Consider the following 10,492-nt stretch of genomic DNA (forward strand, 5'->3'; position numbering starts at 1 on the left):
TTGTGATTGGTGCTTTGTAAACAGGACAGGTGTACAGGCTCACATCGTACACAAGGAAAGGTCAGAAAACACGTTTCCACACTTTACGCTGGCCTGTGATGAAGTATTTAAAACCTTCAGTGAAAGCAGTACGAAGGAGTAAAAATACTCCACAAGTTCTGCACCTCAAATCTTACCTTGGCATAAGAGTAAATGTCAAAGTAAAAGTACACATGTCCCTTTCTGAGCACTCATTGGATGATTAGAACTGATTCATTAACAACATCTGATCAACATGGAGCTAATTTAACTAAATAATATATCCATCAATAACGAGGGCTGCAACTATCGATTAATTTCATAACTGATTAATCAGCAGATTATTAAAAATGAGTAAAATCAGTTGAAAATGACTCCCACTACGTCCTGCTGCTCGATGTGATGTCAGCAAATGTCCCGTTTTGTCCAAAATCCCCAAATATTCAATTCATGATTATTTCAAGTCAGATTTTCACTTTTAAGCTGAAACAAAAAGGTTTGGATTGTTTCACCTGGAAACAGCTGACTGTTAACTTCCTGTCAGCTCACTGATTGGTGCAGCTGTAATTACGATCACGCTTCATATAAGACGAATGTATGTTTTGTATTTTAAATATAAATCTGTAAAGTAACAACAGCTGTCAAATAAACACGGTGGAGTGAAAAGTTCAATCTGTTTCCTCCTGAAACGAAGCAGCAAAAATGGAAATACTCAAGTACTCAAGTACTCTAGTACTTGAGTACTTGTGCTGGTGTGAAGGCAGTACATGTTGTTCAGCCGACTGTGGACTCCTGCAGTCAGCTGATGGTTCATTGGTTATTATGACCATAAAGACGATGAAGATCTGCCTCCATTTGCAAACCAAATTGTGTTTATTTTCGTCTAAAATGCAAATCTATGGGTTTAGAGTTTTTTTTTTTTACTGATTCATAACTTCTATTTTTTTCAGTTCAGTGGACCTACTTCACAACCCTGTCAGGTACTTCCTCACACCTGCAGTAGTACTCCTCGTGGTACACGTGCCCTGGTTGGGGATCACTGACCTTGATGGTAAACGGTGAGTAAAGCTTCAGAAACAGCGACACAGCGACCGTTTGACCTCCGTCTCCTCTGTTTATCTCTGTCATCCTGAGTTGTTTTCAGCATCAGTTTTGGAAACTATTAAGAAATAAATACTCAAAAAAACAACATTTCAGCATTTTACTTAAGAACAGACAGAAAGTCCAGTCTAAAAGGATTCAAGAAAACATGACATAACAAAGAAAGGACTGAACCATCTGGACATTAAAACAAGTCTAACATGTCGAGCAGACTTTGAGAAGAACTACGACAAGGAACCAGACCGATGAGCAGAAGTTTGATCAAATAAATTAAATTATGACCAAAATAGATTCTCTTCTTTAGATTTTGGAGAAAGCAGAACAGATTTACATCACACGAAGGTTTCTGTGCCTTCACCGACTCCCACATTTTCCTCTTTCTTCTCGTGGAAGCTACGTGAACTTGAAGGTGTGATTGTGCAGATAAGAATCATCTCCGTTTGTCCTCTTCATTTGTCCTCAGAGCTTTCCGGGGAACCACAGCGACGAAGACACGTTAACGAAAGGACAGCCATGAACGTGCGTCCACGCTTCAGTCTCTCGCAGATGTTAGCCGCTTCACTTCCTCTTCCTGCCCCGGCCCCTCCTGCCTCTGCCGGAGGAGGGTCCCGCCCCGGCTGAGCCCGGGGCGCCGTCTGACGGGCTGGCCGCGATGTTGATCTGTCCCTCCTGGATTTCGCTGCGAGCCTCCGGAGACAGGTGTTCAATCTGCTGCTGCGTTTCCAGGTAAAACATGACGTCCCTCAGCTGCTCCTGAAGTTCTCCGATGGCCACGTCCTTACGATCACCTGCAGCAAAACACCAGACGACAAACAGACACGATTCATGTTTTCAAAGAGGAAAACGTCCTGCGAGCTGACTGCAACGCTCAAAGAACTCAGCAGCTCTGAACACAACGCTGACACCTCATCACCTCTAAGTTAATACGTGAACTTGTTAGCAAACAGTTTCTTCCTGCAGTTACACAGAAACACGGTCATTCATTCGGCGTCGTCTCTGTGTCACCTGATACAGATGTTCCCTCTGTTTTAGCTTAGTTTTGGTCTCCACCAGCTCTGTCTGTCTCTTAGCAGGTGGAGTGCAGTGGCTTTTCACTGAAAACAGCTGCCTGCTGCAGCCAAACATCACTGTGAGGGTGAAGCAGAGCAGTAACGTTACGTCTGGACGGGCTGAAATGATACAGTCGATTTAATGCATCATCAGGAAGCACCAACAGATGGAAGGATGTGCGGCTCCACTGACCTTTAAATCCAACATAAAGTACATAAAGTGCTTTACACACTTCACACTGTGTGATATGCTATAGATGGTATACAAGCCTCACTGCTGACCACGCAGCTGTGTGAACTTCCTGTCTGCACAAGAGACTAAAATAAACACATAAACTTTAGAACAGCTGTGCAGAGAGTGAAGAAACCTACACAGGCTAATGAAGGAAGCATCGTCTTGATCAGAAATAATAAAGAAATGCGGGATAAATAAAAAAGCATCCCTCGGAGGAGCTGGTGGATCAGCAGCCGGAGGACTCAGACTGATACAGGCTGTACAAACAGTAATACACAGCATGGAGCCTGAGGAGGAGGTCTACTGACATCCTGTGCTGCTTCGCTAACCGGCAACAGCTGCTGAAGCAAACGATGGAAACCTCAAGGCTTTCATGATCCCGACTTTTCCTCTAGCGCCATCATCAGGTCAAAGTTTCAATTTGTCCGGTAATTTGCTTTAAGTTCCTGAAAAACGAACGACATCGTCCTCAGCTGTGCTTTGTGTTCAGTGCTAAAAACGTTAGCATGCTAACACAAAAACACTAAGTGGGGAACATTACACTGGCTAAACCCCAGCATGCTAACACTGGCATTGTGAGCATGTTAGCATGTTGATGTTAGCGCTCAGCTTAGCGCTGCTAGCATGGCTGTAGATCATATCTTCCGCTTTAAGAGATCTTTATCGAAAACGTTCGTTTTAATTCTCAAATACTGATATCGGTGTCCACCTCAAAACCACAATCTGTCTAATCACAAAAAACTGCAAAGAAAAACCCGCTCGGCTAACATCTGACGTGACGGTGAAGCTAAAACCCAAAACCCAGAAATCTGTTCAACTTCAGAAAGAAATGTCTGAATGACCTCTGGAAAAAAATCACTCATGACCAGGAATGATGTGGATTGTTTTTAAGCTCGAGTCACGTAGGCCAGCGAGTGTAAACATGACATCACACGACTGAGGTCACTTAAAACACACATACACACCAGCTAAGACGGCAGGAAGTGGAAAGTTGTGGTAATTAAAGAGCTTAAATCAACTCGGACAGGAAACATACATCGTGGTTAAGTTGGAAAGGCTTAAACTTTGGAATCCCACTCATCAGAGTGTGTGTGTGTGTGTGTGTGTGTGTGTGTGTGTGTGTGTGTGTGTGTGTGTGTGTGCGTGTGTGTGTGTCGTCCACATAAACAGAGAGCACCTGCAGCGGGAGCGTCTGTTTAAACCATCGTATGATACAGGTATGTTTAAACCGCTGACCCAGAATCAGTGTTTAAAGGTCGACCCTGAGTCAAACACAGAGGAGGACGGCCTGTTAGCGAGCTGCGGAGCCAACGTGATCTGAACTGGGTGGACTGGGTGGACTGAACCCACCTCCTGTGCAAACACACTGCGTTTCCTTTTCCTGGGCACTTCCTGTCTACCTGCACGTCGCATCGGCGCTCCGCTGCAGGCTCAGCTCTGTCCAGGCTATTTGCTTATGATTTGCAAACGTTACCGTACGAATGAGGAAGTGCTCTCGGACCGCCCGGCCCAGAACAAAAACAACCCGCCGAGCTTCAAGCACACGTGACCTTTTCTCGGTTGGTGTGCTGCCATGCTGAGGCCGTGTGCCAGCCAAACATTCTGTCCCTGACGAGGTCCTGTTGCTCTGGATTCTTTAGTCTGACATGGACTAACTGTTTACTTGGTGTCAGCGGCAGAGCGGAGGGGTGTGGATGGAGGGGTGTGGATGGAGGGGTGTGGATGGAGGTGTGTGGATGGAGGTCTGTGGATGGAGGTGTGTGGATAGAGGTGTGTGGATGGAGGGGTGTGAATGGAGGGGTGTGGATGGAGGGGTGTGGATGGAGGGGTGTGGATGGAGCAGCGTCAGCCACAGCAAGCACATCAAATTACTCTACAGAGTACTACTGAGTACGCTTAAATGCTATATGAGATTGTGTACTATGAACTAAAGAGTACATGAGGTGCGTGAATATTTCAGTATGCAAACACTGGAGGCTTTGCTGGCACAAATATCCCACAATGCCATGCAGCACTGACGCGAGCTAGAGGCTGCATATTAAAAAAATGCAGGCGTAACGTTTGTTTACTTTTTCCAGTAATTTAAGGATCACTAACACGATACGATCACACAAAACATTCAGGTTTCAGCTGGTCGCGCCTCCTCCTCCTCCTCCTCCTCACTCACCGCTCTCTTTGCCTTTGCGCTCCTCCTCGGCCAGCTGAGTCTGCAGCACAGCCTGATTGGCTCTCAGACAGCGGTTCATCTCCTGCTCCTCCTTCAGCTCTTGGCTCAGCTTCACCACTCGGTTGCTCAGCTGAGTGCACCTGAACACAGAGGAGGCGCTTAAAGGAAACCCGAAGGAAAACTTCAGTTTATCACAACCCTTATTTCTCTGATTGCTTTGTGACCTGTCGTGACAGGAAAAGCAAAGGTGGAACTAATCACGTTAACGATGAGAGCCAGCGTGCTGCAGCCCAGGACCTGACACACCTCATTAATGTTATTAATTACACCTGAGCTTTTCCTGTTTTCACATGTCAAACTGTCGGCTGGGGAAGACAAAAAGGTCGAAAAGCTGCACTTGTGACCAGAGCCAGTCGATGAATACTGACTCGCAGCTTTGAATCCATTTTAAACTTTTAACCCACGTTAGGACCAAAAGCTTCACTGTCCTGAATAAAAAGCACGAGCGCTCTGAAACGGGGTCGAAACTCGCCGTTGAGACCCGGTTCTTTCAGGTGATTCACCTGTTAATGTATCCGGGGTGAAACACCTGGGGAGTCTAGAGAGAAGGGTGTGTGTTTGAATGTCATACAGAGCTATAATCTGACTTTAAACATGCCAATACAGTAAAACATCTGACGCAGCTTCCCAGCTGCAGCAGTTTCTCCCCTTTAAATGACAGTTTAAGCTTTTGCTGTACGTTGTAATATTAAAATAACGGGAAAAGCTTCAACTGAAGCGGGACAGACGCCTCGATTCAAAGGTCATGAATTAACCGCAGTGACAACAAACCAAACCAACACGTTGCATCTAAGCAAACTGCTGCATCAGTCTTCACCTACTTCTTCTCTAAGCTCTGCTTCTCTTTGCCGATTTCTCCAAACCGTCGCTCCAGGTTGTCACAGCGCTCCAGAGTCTCCTTGAATTTCGCCTTCATGTTGTTTATCTGGAATAGCGAGACGACACATTTGTGGACAGAGCGATGGGAAAACTAACGCACAGTCGACGAGCCTGAACGCCTCAGTACCTCCTCGGCCGTCTCCTTCTCCAGGTGGACGATCTTATTCTCCCAGTAAATCCTCTGAGACTCCAGCTGGCTCGTCAGCAGGTACGAGTACTGCAGACACGAAGGATTCGTTACGACACCTCTCAGCTGGTTCAGCAAACGAAGCAACGTAAAATAAAGAGCCGCTCACCTCGAGCTGAAGGGCGTCGATCTTCTCAGCGTGGCAGGTGTCTCCCTCACACTCATACTGCACCATCTTCCCGTCAGTCTTACTGGCCACCAGCCGATGGACGTAGTTATCTACAACCACAAAGACAGAATTTAAACGCTGGTCCAGCTGGAATCTGTTCAACAGAAAATTAACTGCCAGCTCTCGTCATTTATTTAGCACAACTGTCAAACATTGGCTGGTTCCAGCAGCTCAACTTTAAACTTCATGTGACTGTAAACTGAACATCTTTGGGTTTGGACTGTTGGTCAGACTGGACGAGCTATCTGAGCACATCTGGCTCTGAGACATTGTGATGCTAATGTGATAACTGCTGGCTGCAGCTCTACACTGGATCCACTTCGGCTTGAAAACAGGATTTCTGGCTGAGAGAAATGAAAAAAACTTGAGGTTGTGATCACAGGTGCTGCCTCTCAGCTCGTTTAGGCCTTCTGCTGCCCTCTAGTGGTCAAAAGTGATTCAAGCAGCTTTAACAACCAGAGGATTTATTATCACCATGTGCCTCAAACACACACACACACACACACACACACACACACACACACACACACACACACACACACAGTACCTCCTGCGTAGTCCCACACGCGGTGGTTGGTGAGCTGCATGGCGTACGTGTGCTGTGTTTCCTCAAAGTGCTTGTAAGCGTGTCGGCTAACGTAGCGACCGCAACCGATGTGGCCGCAGATCAAACAGATCCACAGGTTCTACGGAGAAGAAAGCGAAGAGGAAAAGTTCAGAACTAAAGCTGAAGAGAGTTCAAAGAGGATCCAGAAGAAGATCCAGACTGGTGTGAGTTACCTCCTGCACCCCACACTCAAAGCACTTGTTCTCCTCCACCGGTTCAGGGGTTTGACAGTACCTGCAGACGGGACACCTGCAAACAGAACACACATTCATCTCCTGTCACGTGTGTGTGTGAGCAGCGGAATTCATGCAAAGAGGAGGACGAACACAAACATCACATGACAGGAAGGCTGCAGAAACAACCAGTGATGAAGAATCAGGTGAGAGAGCATGTGATCAGTGAGAAGCTTCCTTTATTTACATGGCTGTTGATCAGCTGATGGTAAAAGTCAACAGACCAATAAGCCAATAGAAATTCAGGAGAGCAAATATGTGTGAGTGTGTGTGTGCGTGCGCGTCTACACAACTCACGAGGCGTCCTCCCACCGCTGCAGACACTGGCTGTGGAAGCTGTGGTTGCAGAGAGTCGTGAGGATGCCGTTAACCGACTCGTCCATCCTCTCCAGGCACACGGTGCACTTCGGCAGCTCGGTCAGCTCCATCACCGGCAGACTGGCTCCCTGAGGAGGAGGCGAGGAGGAGCGGAGGAGGGGAGACAGGAGGAGATTAGAGAGAGGAAACAAGTCTGCAGGTTTTCAACCCTGACAAAAGTCTGTTGATCTGATTTCCTTCCTTTGTTCTGGCTGAAAACGATCAATGAAAAGTGCTGCATCAGGTTACAGCGAGACAAGCAGGCGGCAACAGACGATGACTTTCATCATCCACTGACTGCTTTTTCATCGACTGACTTCCTGCTGAATCGAGAAGCTGAAGACAAACGTCCACTGAGGTGGACGACGAGGTCAGTAACTGTACCAGCTGGAGTAAATAGTTCAGATTTATTTGGGAGTCTTATGAAGAGAGAAATGCCTCAGAATGTGACTGTTCACCTCTTCAGACTTTATGACCTCTGCCCGCTCCACATAGATCAGCTGACACACTGCGTCCTCTATGGAGTTGAACTGGCGGCCATTACAGGCTGTGTAGAAACTGTCTGCGTCTGCCTGAAGAAACACAGAAGAAAACATCAGCTCGATGTCAGAGAGAGACTCAAATACACACACATGCTAAAGGCATCAGACGCACAAACGTCCACAGTCATTACAAAGACTCCAAAGAATAAAGCTGCAAACTGTTCGCTGGTCTCATGTCAGAGAAAACAGCCCGTGAATATGAAGGTACTAAACAACAAACGGGGAAGTCCTGAACTTCCCCCAGAACTTGAACTCAGCACAGTCATTATGGCCGACACAGAAAACTCAGAGCTGAATAAACACCGAAATCTGACGAAAACACAACCTCCTAAAAAAACTCGAATCATGACCAGAGATCTTACCTGTGTACAGAACTTAATGAGAACCATGTACTGGTTCGGCGTTGAGTCCCGTATGATCTTCATGTGCTCCATGACGTCATTAAACGGTGCCAGTAGCTTCATGAGGTCATGGCTGGTCATGGTCGCGGGGACGGTGAGGATGCACACCATCGCACTGCGTCTTACGTCTTCAGTCAGCGACGTCATTTTACTGCAGCGAGACAAAAACGGCTCACACGCTGTAATAAAAGAGCAGATAAGCTCCGACGCACCGAGGAACCACGTCAGCAGTGACTCACTTGGTCTTGTAGAGGTGCATGATGCCGTGGATGATCTCCACCGAGGGGTTCCCGCTGAAGAAGGAGATCTGCTCTGGCAGCTGCTTGGAGGGGGAGTCAGGAGCGGCGCCCGTGGCCTCGCCGCCGTCCCGTGAAGCCTCGGTTTCCTGCTGACCGTCTGCTTCCGCCTTGTCAGGTTCGCTGCTCTGCTCTGCTGAACCGCCTCCTCCTTTATCTACAGGGGAAATGCAGCTGCTTCAAATCTGCAGACTTTTAAAATGGGTTTTGTTAATGTCAACAGAAAAGACCAAAACTGACGTTGGGCCACCAAAATCCACATACCTCAAGTCTAAAAAACATTGTAGTTTTCAGCAAACATATGGTATAAAAAGGAGGAAATAGTGCAGGTTTTGGCCACTACTTTCAGCCACAGATGTTTTCATTGTTGTTTTTGGTCTTTCATGTTCCACATTTTAAGAACAGCACACAGGCAGACTCTGATCTAATAATTTACTCCTAAAACCATGAAGGACGACACAATCATAGATCGTGATGTTCTTACCTGGGCTGGGCTCGAAGGTTTCTATCACCATGTCCCCCATGGCTCTGCTCCCGATGTGCTGGTGCAGGACAGCAGCTCTCTCCAGATCCGTCTTCCCACTCAGGGTGTGTTTGGCTAAACCCAGAGCTTTCTCCTGCAGCTCCTCATCTGACATGCCCTCAACTGAAGAGGACAGAAGGAGGCCAGAGAGCCGGTGAGCTCTAACGGACTCAACCACTGACTCAACACATTAATCGCATTTGTCGTCGGTAGGTTAATTCAGTAAATAATGTCTGCAGCTGTCCACTCATACAAACAACGAACTAGCAAACAGAAGACAGAAGGATCTTCAGTCTGTAAGAGCCCACTTGTCACTGCTGGTTAGCTTCCCGGCTAACTAACAAAGCAGTGACTTTAACGCTGAGAAACTTCACTCACCAGCTGAATACTGGAAACCTCGAGGAGAAGGAGACTGGTCAGCTAATTCCAGACGGATAACGACCAAAGATACACTCATGTGTTATAAAAGAGACGGCTTTTCCTTACCAAAAAAACAAAACAAAACAAAAAAACCCCCAAAACAAAACAACCCGGTGGACTGCTAGCTAAACCAGCTACACGCCTAGCTACCCAGATGACTAGCTAATGAGCTAACTGCTAAATATAACTAGCCGTTAAGGCAGTCAGAGTAAATGTCTTTTAGCTCAGCTACGCCAGCATGTTATTCATACTGTTTTTGTCTTCGTCGACCATAAACACAAAGATTACATTTGTGTTTTGATAGCTAATTCACTACAACTGTGCAAGACTTAAGCTAGCAGCCCTGTCTCTGTATTCACAGCTGTTTCTAGCATGCCGCTCTTCTTCGTGTGCAAAATGAATCAGCAATTATTAAGCTCAGCTGTATTGCTGCCACCCACAGGACTAACGGCGCACTGCACCCGGTGGAGATCCGACAGAGAGTCCTTAAACAAAAAATAAGGATTTGAATCTTATGAACGACTGAATAACCAACTGCGAAAGTTAAACATATAATACTTAAATACTTAATTTATGTTATTTTTAATGCCTGAAATATCCAGCAGTGATTTACTGCCTCTAATCACACCATCGTCTCTTCACTGGACACAGTACTGCAGTATTATTTGAACACTGGTTGTGGATACTGTGTGTATATACACTATTGCCTTGAAATTTTGAGTTGAATTGTTCTTGTACAGTTTCTATTGTTATTTCTACACTTATTTTTAATTTATATTCAAATTATTTATTTTTTTAAATTCACCTTTATTTCCTTTTGTCTCTATAATCATAAAATTCAATCTCGAAAGGATTGTTTAGTTGAAAAAAAAAAAAAGCAAGATTGATTTCAAGGCTGTTTTTTCACAAATTCAACCAGAAAATTCAAATATCCAATGAATAAAGATTAAATTCAAGGTGGTAAATTGGTAATTTTTGGAACTAAAACTTAAATTCAAGTCAAAATAATCGAGTTGCTCGACTCAGATTGGTAAAACTACAAATTGATAGACGGGTTTAGACAACTACAACATTAAGAGCTCAGTAATGATTAAATTTAAACAGAATTCAGGCCTTCTTTGGTTCACCATTAATCGACCATATCCGGCAAAAAACAGCAAATCCTCATAATGTAGCCGCTGGAAACAGTTGAAGAGATGAATAAAAGATCAGTGTAGTTCATTTTCTGATTGTTGCAGTTCAAAACTC

At 45.6% G+C, this 10,492-nt stretch overlaps 1 protein-coding gene across 1 annotated transcript; it reads right to left on the reverse strand.

The window, feature by feature from the left end:
- Window positions 1-1,205: 1,205 nt before the first annotated feature.
- Window positions 1,206-9,637, reverse strand: brap (BRCA1 associated protein). The gene is made up of 13 exons (XM_076758944.1): window positions 9,203-9,637; window positions 8,786-8,947; window positions 8,245-8,458; window positions 7,967-8,156; window positions 7,521-7,634; window positions 7,003-7,151; window positions 6,646-6,721; window positions 6,413-6,551; window positions 5,806-5,915; window positions 5,637-5,726; window positions 5,452-5,555; window positions 4,571-4,710; window positions 1,206-1,907 (listed from the first exon to the last, which is right to left on the reverse strand). The coding sequence occupies exons 1-13, from the start codon at window positions 9,279-9,281 to the stop codon at window positions 1,678-1,680; spliced, it is 1,797 nt and encodes a 598-aa protein (XP_076615059.1). The 5' UTR covers window positions 9,282-9,637; the 3' UTR covers window positions 1,206-1,677.
- Between the last annotated feature and the right edge of the window lie 855 nt (window positions 9,638-10,492).

Source organism: Chaetodon auriga, chromosome 19, assembly GCF_051107435.1.
Source record: "Chaetodon auriga isolate fChaAug3 chromosome 19, fChaAug3.hap1, whole genome shotgun sequence".
Taxonomy (NCBI): domain Eukaryota; kingdom Metazoa; phylum Chordata; class Actinopteri; order Chaetodontiformes; family Chaetodontidae; genus Chaetodon; species Chaetodon auriga.